General features: G+C 45.2%; 1 protein-coding gene across 30 annotated transcripts in view; it reads right to left on the bottom strand.

The window, feature by feature from the left end:
* Window positions 1-7,258: 7,258 nt before the first annotated feature.
* The window catches only part of SYT16 (synaptotagmin 16), a 100,673-nt gene continuing 91,406 nt past the window's right edge, over window positions 7,259-16,525 (bottom strand). For all 30 annotated transcript variants that reach the window (XM_064713640.1, XM_064713634.1, XM_064713641.1 and 27 more), the window contains one exon: window positions 7,259-15,842. In XM_064713640.1, coding sequence (XP_064569710.1) covers window positions 15,645-15,842 — 198 coding nt within the window. In that variant the 3' untranslated portion in view covers window positions 7,259-15,644. The remainder of the gene's footprint in view (window positions 15,843-16,525) is intronic.

Below are 16,525 nucleotides of genomic sequence, written 5' to 3'. Positions count from 1 at the left end.
ATGTGCTCGCTTCAGGGAAACATCGGGAGAAATACAACCCAGTGCCTGGAAGGGCTAGAGGGAGAGGAGTCAATTCGGTCCTGCTGGCAGAGACCAACTCCTTTACTGTGTCATGTTCCTTACTGGGACATGACCTTCTGCTCTCTTACTGGGTCATGTTCCTCTTCCCTCCTGATTTAGGATTCTCCCTTTTCCCTCCATCAGATCCTGGCCCACTTTTTCCCCTGAGCTTTTGGGATGTTCCACCATGGTGCCCTGGGTCCCACCCTGGCACACCCATGATCCCATGGCCAGAAATTGGATTGCTGTAGGATAAAAAGCTGCACAGCAGTACAACCCAGACCTCCTCTCAAATAAAAGAGCAGGTCACTGTAGGGTAGCACAACTCATGCGTCTCAGGCAGATAGCAGGATTTTACTGCTGAGTACACTCCTTAAGGCAATAGGTGTGTTACCAGGCTCAGTCTGCCCTCATAACCAAGGGTCCACCCAGAAAAAGATTAAAAGGAGTCATTAAAATCTTACTTGTATAATACAGTGTGCAGAAAGAAGGGAAATCCCTTTTACTGAAAGTATGTAAATACTGGCAGTTAGGGAGGTAAAAAAAAAAAAAAAAAGTATTTTATTTTAAAAATACACCAGCTATGTGTAGGGACCTTCCCTGGAAGAAGTGGGTCACTCCCAGAGTGAAAAGGAGTTGCACAAGATGAGATTTTCTGGACAGTCAGATTGGTGCCAATGGCTGCACTGGAGTTACTGGTACAGCATTGGCTCAGATCAGCCCCAGCACCAAGCCTGGGCTTTGATCAGGACTTCTCTGCAAGAAGAAACATCTCTACGCAATAAATTTTAAATTTTCCTCTGCACCTGCCAGCTGTGTCCATTTCCTCACAACTACCCTGGATGACACCATTGCTCCTGACAGAGTCACATTCATACCCTCCCTATCCAACCACTCAGTCCAGCCCAGAGAATCTCAGAATGGTTTGGGTTGGAAGGAACCTTCAAGATGATAATTTCCCATCCCCTGCCATGGGCAGGGACACTTCCCACTACACCATGTTGCTCAAAGCCCCATCCAGCCTTACCTTGAACACTTCCTAAACAACCACTGCCACCTCCCATCCTGGTACTAAAGGTGACTCAAAGGCTCAGACAGTGCCAAAAACAAGGCAAGGTACAATGGGAACACATTCATTTTGACAGCCTTTGAAGCTCCTGGGCAGTTCCCTGTTCCCCTGGGATCTGCAAGATGTCTAATGCATATTCTATCAGGTCATGTCACTGCTGGAAGGACACAGGAGTTCCCCTCCCTCTGGTTGCTCCATGAAGGTTCTGCAGAGGATTTTGCAGAAGGCTTTGTCCTCCTCCTTCTTAGACAGTGGGGATGGAGGCACACTGCATTTGGCATCCACCTGAATTAATATCTCACCCAAATTTTAACAAACTGGGTCTTGGCAAGCCTGAGACTCAGCTAGCACATGTCAGTGCAGCAGCCTCAGACCAGTTATTCCCTTGATTTGGATCCCCTGACTGCATTTGGTACTCAGTGTGCACAAACATGGGCACAAATGGCTCCCTTGGTCTCTGCAGCTTGAGGAAAGATCACTCAGGGCCACATATTTACTTCAAATTATCTCTGAAGCTCTGCTTCTTTTATTGAGAAGTCAAACGAAACTCCAACTAATTTCAACTTTGAATTTTCTAGGACAATAGGAAGGCACTAGAATTTAATTGATTTGGATTACCTGCCTTATTATTATGCTGTCAGTAGCAGCAGTTCAGGTTGGTGTAATGTTAAATTTACTGTGAGGTGAATCTGACATTTCTCTATGCTGAATCGAGGACTTGAGCGATTCTTCAGCTCCTCACAAAGATGTTGTAATTAATTCAGTAACATCCCTTCTGCGAGCAGTGATAGAAAAGGAAGACACAGAAGCACCTACTCCATGCCTAAGAGCTGAATGAACGACAGCATCACTCACTCCAATCTCTGTGGAATTTACTGTAATTTTTTTTAACATTCAAGACAATTTCTGCTGCAAAGACACACCTTCCCCTCTCCTGTCAGCACAAAAGCAGGACTTACTAGCAGGCAATAATAACACAGCCAAAAGGTCAGCTGTGCTTCCTCAGCTGGATCCAAGAAGTGTTTCCATCCCCTGATCAGCCCTGAGGAAATTCTTCCACAATCCGAGTGTAGCTGCTTTTCCTTGCCCACTTTCCAAGGGGGCAGATCCCCTGCCAGTGTAAATCAGCTCTGTTCTGCTGGCTCAAAGGAAACTCCATCAGGAAGAAGAGATGCCCCATCCCATCCCATCCCATCCCATCCCATCCCATCCCATCCCATCCCATCCCATCCCATCCCATCCCATCCCATCCCATCCCATCCCATCCCATCCCTCCTGCCATGGAAGCTCAAGAAATCACCTCCCTCCTTGTCTGAGAAGAGTTTTCCCCTCTGCCTGGTCAGGAATCACTGCCCAGCTGACTCATACACTGTTTTAGTGCAGCAGAAATTAAACAGACCCATGAGCTGGGACCAAAGTCTCTATTGACAGGGATATTATTTGAGAAGATAAGATTTTAAATGTGTGCTGCACAAGATAAAGCCTGGACAGGCAGACAATAGAAGAGCAGCTTTTTCCTTTCATTTTAGTTTTTCGAAAGCAGGATTGCCTGACATATTCAGTGCTATAACAAATACATGTTTTTAAATGGTTTAGAGCAGTTGGAAATATAAAACCCTGGAACATTTGCATTTACTTTAACTGTCTCACAGAATTAGGGAAAAAAATCAGTTCCTTCATTTCAAAGCAGTTATGTCTCCTCAAGTCAAGTGTTTAAAAAACGGAATTAAATTAATGTATCCTTTTGAATTCAAGCACCAAACATTCAAAAAATGTGTGTATAAAAGCACCAGCCCTCCCAGGCTGCATATACCTACACAGGTGCTGCATTTCTAAACACAGCATGCAGAAGGCATTTTCAAAAGATAAAATGCACCCAAAATGTTCTGCATCTGTACCTGAGAAGTTTCAGAGGTGAGGAGCTGCATCCTGGGCTGGGTTTTATCCTTGGCCTGGCCCACTCAGACACAGACCCTCCAAAGCTCTCCCAGCCATTGGCTTGTCACAGCAAATGAAGATGAGTGGCTCCAGTTTCTGGACCCTGTTCAAGCCTCCCAGTGGTTGGCCAGCCTCAGAGGGACCAGAGGCCTTGGGAGGCTAATCCTGCCTCCATCTAAAATGCAGACAGCTCTTTCTGTTCTTTCTGTATAGAACACTATTTTCCACCTCTATCTTTCAACTCATTGTACAAGGAAATATGTTATTTTATTTTTTTTTCTTTTACCTTTTTACATTTGAGAAAAACTTTTTAAAACCTTCTGAAACAATCTGGGGAACAGCAGAAAAAATGAAGTTCATTTTCCTACATATCTGTGCTCTTTACCCTCTACACTCTCCCCATATCCCCAACCAAATTCCACCATGTCCCCTTGGGCATCCCCAGCTCAACCAGAGGCAGCTGGAACTGTCACAATGGGCCGGCTCACCGACCCTTGGCCATCAAACCCACTCCTTTCTGCTCCTCTGGAAATGATCCCCTGCCAGCTGACAAAATCTGTGGAAGCATAGCTGCCTTTGAGACAGTTACCCTGCTCTCAAATGTGATTGAAATTGGCCAACCTGTTAAAAAGTGATGGTGGTGGAAGAGAGACTGGCGAGGAGACAGATGGCAGACAGCTCAGCTTTAGCCTCCACTGAGCTGATTGAGAAGTGGGAATGCTTTCACCCTCTCGTGAAAAATGATATCACTCTTTTGCTGAAATTCAAAACTTCGTTTCCTGACATTAAAAATGTGACTTTTCCAAGTGGTCAAAATTAGGATAAAAAAAAAAGAAAAAAAGGATGTCTTGACAAAACAGCACTTGGTGCTTTGCCAAGGGATGAAGTCATGCTAAAGAATTAAAATGCAGCTGGAGGAAGGACAGGATAATCAGAACGATAAAACACAACACAGCCGGGGCCCACACGTGCTTGTGCTCAGCAGTGCTGTCCCAGCAGGAGCAACAAGTGCAGTGCTGAGCCCTTGCATTTGCTGTGCACAGAGCACAAACGTGAGTTTTTAGTCCCAAATTCATGGGCAGCCTCATTTGGGCCAAGCTGACCAAGTGCTGGCACCAAGACCGATGGCCCAGCCGCCTCTCCCCAAATCCAGTGCCAGCAGCTCCATCCTGGTGTGTGCTGGGCTCACACAGGGTCACAGGCAAGTCTGCCTGCAGGAACGAAACCAGCCCTGGGCTGGTCAGCCCTGAACTGGGAATCAGCCTGGGAAAACCCTCCTGAGGCTGAGGACACTGCCACAAGGACAGGGTGAGGCTGTAGGAACAGCAATGAGAGCCTGGTGCTCCCAGCAGTGCCCAAATCCTCCAGAGCCATCACCAGCATCCCTCAGCACTGGGGTGTGGGATTCACATTCTCTAAACCTGAGAGAAGCAGAGAAAAGAATGATCAAAACAATTCTTACCTCATTTGCTGCTCCTGTGTTTTGGAACATGTGGAATGTGTTGGAAGATTATTTCCCTGAAGGAATTTACTTGATTGGACTGTGGTGTGAGTGTTTCGTTTTCTTGACCAATCTCTGCAAGCTGTGTCCTGATGGTCAGTCAGGAGATTTGGTTGAGTGCTTGTGCAGTTTCAGTTTAGATGTAGAATAGAATAATATAGTATAATATATAATAATAAAAATAATGCAGTATAGAATAATATAGTATAATAAAGTGATTAATTGGCCTTCTGATATCAATGGAGTCAGATGCATCATTTCTCCCTGCCATGAGGGTCACCTTGCATCCCATACTGGGGTTACTGGGGAGGAAGGAGTAGGGTGAGCTGGTGGCTGAGCTGAGGCTGGTTGATTGGGCAGGGAGAATTTTAAGAGGTTTTCAGAAGATGCATGGGGTGAAGCACTGTTAGAATAACCAAGCCAGGAAAATGCTGTCCTGGTACCAGCTCAGACTCTGGCTCTGCAACTGAGCTCCCAAACCCCTGAGCAAACTGCAGGCAGTGCCTGGCTCTGCAGATCCCAATCTGTGCCCAGAGGAGCTGCTGGGACACTGCTGCAACCCAGAGCAGCCCCCAGCCCACCCTGCAGCCCCACCAGCCCTCTCAGCTGAGCCTGGACACACACAAACATCAGCCCTTAGCAAAAAAACATGCATTTCATCCCAGTTTTCACCAAGGAGGGTGAGTTTTTCCAAACTCCCTAGTTTCTCTCTGAGCCTCTCACTTCTCCACTGTCTTTAAAATGAAGGGCCCTGGGTTGGGTTTTCTGTGTCCTCAGACATGTCTTGTATCAGCTGCCTTTGCTGAGGTTTCCAAGCACTGAAGCTACCAACTGTTGCCAGAAAAAGAAACTCTATTTCAGGGCTGGTCCTGGAAAGCCAACCCTGTGGGTGCCAGCAGGGCTGCAGAAATCGTGGTTTCTCATGTCTCCCTCAAATCTGGCACTGCTATTCTGAGAGGAACAAACTAACCCCAGTTCAAAGTCACCAATCTGGGAGTTTTTTAGTTTCTATCGCTCTCCATCTTAATGTGGGCAGGGATTACAACTGCAACCTGCCAGAAGTAAACCACTCACAAATACAGTGATACTCACAAAGGTAGATGCAAAGAAAAGCAGCCACCAGACACTGACACACCCTTTGTTGGCCCAATTTCACCTCTCCAGCTCATCATTTGAGCTCTTACCTTCACTTCCACCAAGTGGACACCCCAGCCTTGATGGGGACACCCCTCTGGCTGTCCTGAGCACCCAGACACTGCCAGGGGGCTCAGAGACCCTGGCACAGACCCCATGATGCCCCTGTGGGTTTGATTATGACACATGGAGCAAGTTACCAACCTTAGATGAAGATCAGCAATCCACAACAAATTAAGTCGAATGATAGTGAATTTATCACAAGGTGAAAAAGTAGATTTGGGGGTTTTTAGAATGGGGATTCAGGGGGCAAGATGGAGGGATCTGGGTGTGTCCAGCCTTTCTCCTTCTTCTTCTTGGCCTCCATCTTCTGCTGTGATGTTGGCACTTTCAGATTGAGTAGAAGATCACAGTCTAACATAGGTGATGGGTATTGGAAAGTAATTGTAAACATTGTACACGTAGTTTTTAGTATAAAGACACGACACTGCCCTGGGGCAGGCAGAGTGCCTGGAACTGTCCTGCTGAGAGGACCTCAGCAGGAGAGGAGAAAGAATTTCATAGATAAGATACAATAAACAACCTTGAGACTGAGAACTGAAGAGCTCTGACTCCTCCTTCAAGTGCCAGGCTGGGAAAAGAGACTTTTAACATTTCTTGGGGTCACTCTGACCAGCAGAGACCCCAACACCTCCATGCCCCACACACAGAGCCAGGATGGCAGCAAGGCTGGTGTCTGCACACTGCAGGGACACTGGGGACACTGACTCCATGTGCCAGCATATCCCTGGTGTGCAGGAGAAATGCTGAGTGCAGGGACCACCACAGAGGGGCTGGAGGGGCTTCTCCCCCAGCTCCTGCCAGGGCTGGATGGGGCAGCGGGGAAGAGCAGATGCCAAAGGCACAGCCAGCACTTCTTCCCCACACAGAGCTGGCTAACAGCTCTATGCAGAGGGAAGCAAAGACATGATGGCAATACCTTAGGATTTAGCTTTTATATTTTTCAGATCCTATACTGCATTTGTGTGTAACTCTAAAACCCCATAACCTGTCAGCTGCTGCTCTCCCATTTTGTTCAGACAAAACAATTCCTCTCTAGGCCTGAAACCCAAGGACACCTCATTGTGTCAGGCCCCAAGAGATGCAAACAGTGAATTGGGGGGCAAACTGGAGTAAATTACTTCATTACCTGAAACTGTAAGTGGAGGATTAACCCCTGATATGGGAATGGTCCAAACTTGTAACTGTATGAAAAACTTGTGATGATTGTCCACCTTGGGTGTAGCCCCTCAGAGGCCTTGACTGCCCAAGGTGTCCCTAGGGAAGGCCTTCAATAAATACCCACTTTTATTCTCTTAATTTTGTCTAGCCTCTGCTTCAGACAGACACTCCAAGCAATCAGTGGGAGATGGGAATCTCTTCAGCCCCTGGAACACCCCATCCTGCTGCCACAGGGCCCCTGTGTCCATGTGGATGGACAGGGGGACCAAGGGCAGGGCAGACACTTCCCATTGCTGCCAGTCCTGCATTATGCACCAGGCACCTGCATCCCTGCTCTCAACAAAGCACATCCCCCTCTCCTGGATGCATATTCACTCCTTTCTGCCACAGAGAGAACAAAAAGGAAGACAGGCTGGGTTTGCATGTCTACATGAGCCATCTGCTTCTCTTTTATTGATAAAACCTGTAACAGCAGCATTCTCCATGACAAAACAAGACTGTTTCTAAGGTGTGGACAGCTGTGTGTGTGCAGGGGTAGTTTCAGCCCAGAATTCTGCAGAAGCTGGGTTTAATACTGATTTTTTTTTTCCAGTCAGATATCATCCAGACATTAGTATTCCTAACACAGCATATAATTAGCAAGAGGCAATGTATTGTATGATCATGCACGTTAGCACTTAAGTAAAATAAAAAATGTTTCATTGTCAAATACATGAAAAGCTAAGAATAAACCCAAACCAGTTTTCCAGTTGAATATCTAAACAGCTTTTCCTTGTACGTTTCATCTCTTTCAATCCCATACCCAGCAAGTGAAACAATGCTCACACCATCCCAGTGCCCCCTCACCAGTCAATGCCAACCATTCAGTAACTAGATTCAAGGTACAATTTTCAGTGCAAATCTTTGATCTTTACAAAAGTGAAAAGAACATATAAATTTGTTTCTTATGTAGGAAAAAATCTCCCTTTATAGATTTATTTACCATAAAAATAATTCATCATTAAATAGAAGCTCTAGAAGTCTTGCCTTTGCACCAAGAGAAGTTAAGGATGTGGCATTTTTATCAATTTGTCTGTATTGTTGTTTTTTAAAGTAAACAATTTATAGATAAATTTTGTGCTTATCCAGAGTGGTTGTGGAAGTGCTCAAGGCCAGGTTGGATGGGGCTCTGAGGAACCTGGTCTAGAGGGAGACTGAACATGCATGGGAGGGGGTTGGAGTGAGATGGTTTTTAAGGTCCCTCCCAACCCAAACCATTCTGTGGCTCTGCGATCTCAGGCTGGGAAAAGGAGCTGAGATCTCCATGGTGCTCCTGGTGCTCCCTTAGCCACAGGGCTGAATCACTCCAAACACCAGCCAGCTCTCTGTGCTGAGGAGATGGCAGCAGAGAAAGGAGAAATATGAAATGTTCTACTAGAGAAATGTGAAATGTTCTCCTAAACACCAGGGGGGAGGTGCAGTAGGAGGCTCACAACACTCTTCTGAGGCAACAAACCCCAGGAGGGACATCTGCCCACCCACAAAGCTCCTGAGGGGAGCAACTCCCACCTCATGGAAAACAAGGATAAACAGGACAAGGACACACCTCAGTGTCCAGCTGTGCCCACAACAGAGACAACAAAACCCTGCCAGGGATGGTATATTGTTCCAATATAGAAAGAAGTCAATACACACTAAAAATAACTTATTACATACTGTGTATTTAAATCAACAGTCAAATATACATTGAGATGTGCTTCATGCAAACGCCCCGTGGCACTCTGCCATAAAAACCATTTTTTATATATACACACACACATATAAATGTCACACAGTATTTAAATGCTAAGTCTACCAAATGATTACTTCATTTACTCTTCTTGACAAACAAAACTCTCTGCTGGGAAAAGTCAATGAAGTTACAGCTGAGAACAAAGCCCAGCAAGACACAAACCACAGCAATGCCAGCAGAGGAATACAGCAGAGATGTGATACCAGTTTAATTGGAAAACTTGTGCTTGAGGTGCCACAAAGTGACAAGGGACTGGAGGACAGGTTTTATCCTGAGCACCATGAACATAAAATATTGCTACCAGGCACTGACCTGCCTTGGACCAGAGCTCTGCAGATATTAATGAGAGGGTGGGAAATGCAGTGGTGGAGACAGCATGAAGGAAAAACACCTGAAAAGTGCTAACAAGACATAACAGGGATGAGGGAAGCTGGAAAAATTATTTTTTTTTTCCTGGTTGTTAATGAAGAGAGAAATTTGCAATGTTACCCTAACAGAAATGAAAGGAGAGGGAGTATTTGGCATGAAGTGCCTTCCCTGAAGGTCACAGCTAATTAGTGGTTATGGGGCTCAGGAAGAATCCTGCTATTGTGTGAACCCTGAATCCTTGTTCCTCACCCATGGCCAATATCTGGTTTTTGGCTCTTGTTTCTCAGTAAGATCAGCCCACACTGGGAATGACTCTACAGGGGACAAACACCTCCAGAGTATTTGGTGTCTATTTTATGTTCCTCACCATAGCCAGAGGAAATAGAAAAGCAAGGAGGAAACATCCTTAGCTCCTCACACCTGCAGCTGCCAAAGCAGCTGTGATTTCTGTTACAGCAAAAAAAAAAAAAATATTGCTTTCCAATTTCCTTGAGAGATGAGCAAGTAAGAATTCTGAATGGAGTTTCACAGCTCCTGTCTGGTTTTTGTGTTTCTCCTTCAACTATTTCCAACGCCAGCTGCCCAATATTGACTGTGACCCAGTGGCCATACAGGTTTTTGGTGTGTGAGATCAGGCTCTCACAGCCTACCTGCATCACTACCTGCAGTTTCCTTCTGCTTCACCAGTGATACCTCAGAGGATTCAGGAGTTTATGCTCCTGTGATAGGCAATACCCTAATCCTATGCAGGTTCCCAAATTAAGACCAAAAAAAGTCCCATCACTGGAATTTTTTCTGCCTTCTGCAAGAATTAGGTTTTCCCTGCTCTAGGTGTAAAGCCCTGTCTAGTGACAGAGCTTTGCTAAGGGTGCTCAGCTTTGTAGAGAGATCTCAAAATTCATCTACCCAGGACAAACTCAGTGGCAAAAAAGAGGAAGAAAAATCTCACCTTCAGCCTTTTCTTTTGGAGGAGCAGCACATGGAGAGCCCAGCCCAGAGCTCTCCTCTTATCCCTTCATTTGTTTGGAGGTTTGTGTGGAGAACAGAGGGACTGTAATGCCAAAAGTGATGAATGGCATCTACCAAGTTTTATATTGAGGCTACAATATTGACCTATATCTGCTTTACAAAGGTGAAAAAACATGGATAGCTGTGTGGGTTGAGCAGGAGCATCTTCCTGCTGCCAGCTGGCAAACAGCTTGGGGATTACAGCATGAGGATTAATAGCCTTTGTCATTTGTAAGTGCAGATGCTAACCTTACTCATATGACAGACTGATCTTCTTTGGATTCTGTGCCTGTTTGCTGTTCCAGAAAGATGACCTTGGGCTGCTGTGAGAGACAAAATATTTACACATTCATTTCTTAGGGCCCACAGCGTAGGCTGCAGGGAGACACAAGCTCACTCTGCACTGAATAAAAAAGCTGTGTGTGCCTCCAGCAGAGCTGGAGCTCAAGAGTCAGGCAGAGAAACTGGGTTTCAGCTCAGGCTTGATGCTACTGCAGCCTGGCTGTGCTGCTTTCTGGAGTAAGGAGTGAGCAAATTCCAGCTCTAAGCACCACAAGCACACCAAGAGCCTTCCCCCTCCTGCTTCTCTCCCCCACCACCTTCCCACCACTGCCTGGGGTTTTCATTTCTTGCATGACAGCTTGTTAAATCCTCACCAGATCCCAAATAAACACCCAGACCAGCTCTGTGGAATTATCTTGGATGCCTTTCCAAGCTTTAGGATCTGTCATCTTCTGGCTGCTTGTATCACAGAAGCAGATGAGCTCAGAGCCAGCACTGCTTCCTGGGAGATGAGAATGTATTTGTTGGGGTATCACATGCTGGAGGGAAAAATCTGCCTCATTCAAAGTGTGAGCTTCTCTACAAACCCTGGCTGCTCTGTTTCTTCCCCTCAACCCATAGCTGCAAACATCACACTTAGCACATTTTAAATGGAAAGAGGATGCTCCTGCATACTAATTCCTGCAGGCTCCGTTGTCCTTTTGCAGAGCACAATGCCCATGAGAGAAGGAAGAAAGCAAATACAAACCTGGATCTTTCTTCTGTCATTAACTTGGTCCACATGGAGGTGAGCAGGTGTCACTCTGTAAATATTTAAGTGTCACAGCCCAACCAACAAACTTCAAACTCTACAAGTGGACAAGAGAACAGGAAGGCAAGGTCTTGATAGGAACATCACAATTTTGGGATGGGATAATATGATGCAGAAGGCCATATTCTTTGCTCAGCTTTTCAGTCCAGTTTTCATGCTGAAGGGCAGAAGGCACGAGAGATGAGAGAGAGAGGCAGAGAGATGAAGTGCTGTGATCACACAGATTAAAAATGATGATAAATATGGGAGTGGAAAGCAAGCACTGCAGGCACGCCAGCTCCAAGGTCACTGCCAGCTCCAGCTGAAGGGGAAAATGAAATGCCACCAGAGGAAAAGCCTGCTCCTCTGCCAAGCTGCCACCTTCAGCTTTATGCTGGGAAAATGATCAATAGCAGCTGGCAGCCTTTGGATCTGTGCATCCAGGAACTTCTAAGGCCATCCATGACTGAAGATCAGTCGGCTGTGTAAAGCACCAAATAACTCCTCGGGATCTGCAGCTGCTAAAAATACGCGCCAGCATTGTCCACCTACCCGGGAGCTGCACAGCCCTCACTGCCCCTGGAGGGAAAGGAGACAAGGCAGAGCAACAGGAACAGGCAGGCCACAGCAGGGGCCAGCTAATTAAAGACACTGGCAAAAAGGAAACCCAGACAAATCAAAGGATGTGGAAGATCATCCAGATAAAGCCTTTGCAAATGGGCACTTCACAAAGTGAGCAGCCATTGCTGCGGCTCAGTGGGCTAAAAAAGGAGCTCATTTCTGTGGGCATCAGCTGAAGATCACCGTTATTGTGGGGAGTAGAGACACGGTGAGATCACTCTGTTCTGTTGTCAATAAACATTAAAAAGGAAAAAAGAAAATAGCAGCAGAGAGCTTGGCAGGACGGGGGCATGGTGGCTGGGGAGAGAACAAGGAAAGAACAGGCTGCAATCAGCTGAACAATGCTGCTCAAGATACAGAGATGGATCCAGGGCACTTGCCCATAATACTCTGGGCCAATGCAGTTATTCCCTTTCCACATTTTCAGGGCTCTTTTTTTTTTTTTTTTTTTTTTTAAGGAAATTCAAATAAACTATTAGGAGATTACAAACAGTGGTGTCAAAAGGGAACAAATTATCTTAATAAACATGAGCGCATTAGGAAACATCCATAATCTAGATCTGTAACTTCCCAAGCATCCCAGAACCAGGTTATCCATTCCTATCCTGCTCCCTGAAATCCCCATGGACTTCTCAGAGCTGTTCTCCCCACCTGGAATCCCACAGGAGCAGAGAGCATCAGCATCCAGGGATGCACAGGGTCTAGCAGCCATCCACAAGTCAAGTGGCAGTCAGGATTCCCAAGGAATGGAAAACCTCCTGGAAATCCAGCCTTGTCAGCCACTTCCAAAGGAAACAAAGGGTTAAAGCAGTGACTAAAAGGGCAGTGGTGTTTACAGAAGAAAGACCACGAGCACAAGCCCAGCCTGTATCAATATTAGCAATGACTAATTCAATCTGTCAATGGGAAGAATTTACAGGAGCTTTGGAATATGCCAGAGCTGCTGCAAAGCTTCCATTTCACAGACAGTCAATAACGGAAGGAAAAATAAACCACAAAAGCAATAAAAATCCCAAAATATAAATAGCAAACATGAGTATCCCCAGCACCTTGTTCATCCCAGGATTCCTAAATTTCTCCCTTGCTTTACTAGGAACATAAAGAACCCCACAAAAGCACTTCTCAAGGCATGGATGTGCCAAGAGTTGTGGAAGTAGCTCTAAAAACCCAATGGTCCTCCTGCCACAGCCCTTGCCCCCCTCCCTCCAACATTGTTTGACAAAATATAAGAGTAAAATGTGGCAGCAAGGATGCAGCAACCTGCTTCCCTTGGACAGCAAAGTTTTAACACATGTTTAGGTATTGACTTACTCTAAATAAGTAATTTTCACTTGCTTTTCTCTGACTCCAAAAACTCTACAATGAAATTATATATTAAAATTCAATTCCCTTAATGCTATATCTTCAGAAAAGATCTTAATGTGAAAACAGCATGGAAGTCCAAACCCAGTGTACTTCATTGTTTTTTTAAATTATCTTTTTGATTAGGTTTTTTTTAATCATGCTGTTATAAATCTGGGTTATCTCCAGTTCACTGCTGAAATGTATTATGAACTTACACTTTTTCCTTAGCTAATCATGAAGCATAGGCAAGGCTTTGCAGGTTCAAGAAGTTCTGAAGAGAATCTCAGTGAGTTTATTACACCCACACATTCCAGGTAATAAAAATTAATTATAAACACTTGCATATCCATTTTATGCAGTTCAGGACAAAAAATATGTAGATATTGGAAAATAACTAGAATCAGCCTTTTGAATTGGGCTGTTTCCTCTACTTTTTTAATTTTCCCCAGCAGAAAAGTGTATGATAAATGAAATTCTGTTCTGCTGATTATCACTCAGATGTTCACTTTTTCTTGCATTGCTAATACAGCAGCTTTAACAGTGCAGTCAAGAACACATTTGCTGGATGAGCTGCATTTGGGTTAAACCCTGTTTTGTGTTTCAAAGCCCCAGTAGTGCAAAGCAGACATGCCAGCTTGTCTAGACAGTGGAGGAAAACCCTCCTGCATAGGATACCCAGCAGTCTCCCTGGAAAAATGATGCTCAGACAGGTGATAAGAAGGTACAAGAGTGTGGTCTGTAGAATAGCTTGTATCACCTGTAGCAGAAGTGCTTCTCTGTGCAGATTATTCTGTCTGCCTCCTTGGCCAGACAGAGCCTCTGTGACACCGAGTGATAACCTGTGAGTGCCCTCAGGGCCTGTCTAGCCTGGATGTGACAAAAACCAGCACCAAGGACCAATTTTGGTCAAACAGCAAGTGCCAAAATTTGCATTAGTTAGATTTGCACAGCACCATTGAAGCAAAGGAAGTGGCTGTGGTGCAGGAGGAGGCAGAATTTGGTGCCAGGTCTCTGTAAATGGCAAAAACAAACCATGAAGTGACTCAGTACAGACAAAGCTCTTCAGCAAAATATTTCCTGTGTCTTGCTGTCATCAGCAGGAATGGAGGAAAGACCTCTCCTAGAGAGTGTGGGGAATGGGAGATTGGGCAGCTGATAGCATTTGGAGATCTCAGCACCTCACTGCCTACATTCCACTGAGGAGGAACACTCTCCTTTGTGTCACACACAGCACTGCAACAACAACCACTTAGCCAAGCAGCAGACTGAGACACATCCTCCATCCATCATCTCCATGACTTCAGCTCCCAGAGACAGGAAAAGAGATTAAAATGGAAAAGGACAGTGCAGTCTGAAAAGTCACCACGTGACAATGTCATCACCTCATCCAGCAAGGCTGTCCCTTGCATTGCTCTCAGTTGGAGGCAGGAAGCAAAAATTCTTTTCAGCAGAGCCAGCAGCCCCTCTGGATCCCATTCCTGGCTTGCAAGAGAGCTTCTTCTCCAGGTTAGGTGACATAGTCTGGCATCCTCTGCTGCTTAGCATGCCAGAACCAGTCCTCTTTCATATCCCAAGGAGATATTACAGGAGATTTGAAGAAGAGCCCTCAGCAAACTGAGTAGTGCTTTGCTGAATCACAGAAAACCCACAGGTCTGAAGCCCTCTCCTATAATGCTCACAGGAATGCTTTTCTGAATGAACCTCACTTCTAAAAATCACATTAACACATGGGCAAAACAATGCAGAAAGGAGTGATTCAGGCACAAAGGTGGCTGTGCAGTTTGTTCAGGTCTTTTTTTTGGTATTTGTGATGACAGAAGCCATAACTTCAAGTAAACATCTAAACATGCATTGTATAATGCAATATAAAACTGATGCTTGTTATCTCTTGTGCAAACCTATGTGAATGCAGGCTAACAGGTGCACAGGGTGCCTAATTAAAAATACCAGTAGTATTTAGTCCTTATATCAATTGTTAGTACAGGAGAACAGTAGGAATGTCTAGGCACTTAAAAGTTGACAGAGAATTCAAGAGTGCTTTCTCATGCTGCCTGAAAAATATATCATCCAGTCCACAGTGGTATCAAATACTTTTTTCTAGGACTTAGAAACACGATAATAAAAGGGAGAAGATGTGATCTGCATGCAGGTTAGCTTTTCTGTGAGCTATCTGCGTGGCAAGAATATTTGCAAACTTCATTAATACAAATAAGGGAAAAGGGGGAAGTGAGAGTTTACCCCAGAAGTAAACAGCATCACATCAGAATCAATCTGTGGTGATTAAGCCTATAGAAAAATGAGCAAGACAATGTCCAAGGAAAGGATTTTCCAAGTATTCCCACTGCTTCTCACTAGGGTTATGTCAATGTAGAAAATGCAGGGCAAGCTGGTAAGGCAAGAACTAAACTTGCTTCCCAGGCCTTGCCACCTCTGATACCCACAGCTGCTGCCACTGAGGGGGCAGGTTAAAGCTGTGTGCCCTGCCAGAGCTGGATTCTGCTGGCAGAGAGCAAGGAGAGACAGCCCTTGGGGCCCACTAGGACTCCAGCAGCGTGTGCCACCTGCAGACCTGTGTCCCCTGTGCCTCCCTCATCTCCTGCCAGTGGCTCTGCTCCTCCTCCCCGCTGCTGCTGTGGCCCAGCGAGATCCAGCCCAGCATCTCCTTGCGCTTCAGGCCGCGCCTGCTGTAGATGGAGATCAGCAGGGTGACCTCAGAGAGCTGGAAGAGGGCGACCTGTGGTGGGGAAGATGAAACAGGAAAGCCTTATGAATATGATTGTCTGGAAAAAGATTTTGAGAATATGGAAACAATAAGTGAGATTGAAATGAAAGCAAGCTTTGAGATACTTCAGTTACTGGAAAACAATGGTGTGGCTGGCTGAAGGTAACCCCCTTTTGATGGAACAACACCCTCTGCTTTCAGACAGGCCCAAGAGTCAGAGCAGACTCTGCTAGCTTAGCAGAAGGGGTCCAAAATGTAGCTTTTAAGGTTTAAAATGTAGCACAGTATGGTAATGTAATGATTCTTATAGGCTGTGTGTAAATGCTATAGAATTTGTGTATTGTACTGTCACGGACATATTTCATGAAAAATCCTTTTGCTAGGATTTTTCTCCTGAGAAGCTGAGAGGCCTCAGAAATTAAATGTAAACAATAATTTTCTGCTGCTGTGGAATACAACAGGTGCATCTTTGATTGGTCTCATGTGGTTGTTTTTAATTAATGGCCAATCACAGTCCAGCTATCTTGGACTCTCTGGTCAGTTACAAGATTTTATTATCATTCTTTTCTATTCCTTGCTAGCCTTCTGATGGAATACTTTCTTCTATTCTTTTAGTATAGTTTTAATATATAACTTTCTTTTAATATAATATATATATCATAAAATAATAAATCAACCTTCTGAAACATGGGGTC

The sequence above is a fragment of the Zonotrichia leucophrys genome, chromosome 5 (assembly GCF_028769735.1).
Source record: "Zonotrichia leucophrys gambelii isolate GWCS_2022_RI chromosome 5, RI_Zleu_2.0, whole genome shotgun sequence".
In the NCBI taxonomy this organism is placed as follows: Eukaryota; Metazoa; Chordata; class Aves; order Passeriformes; family Passerellidae; genus Zonotrichia; species Zonotrichia leucophrys.
This window is presented reverse-complemented; position numbering and strand designations above follow the sequence as displayed.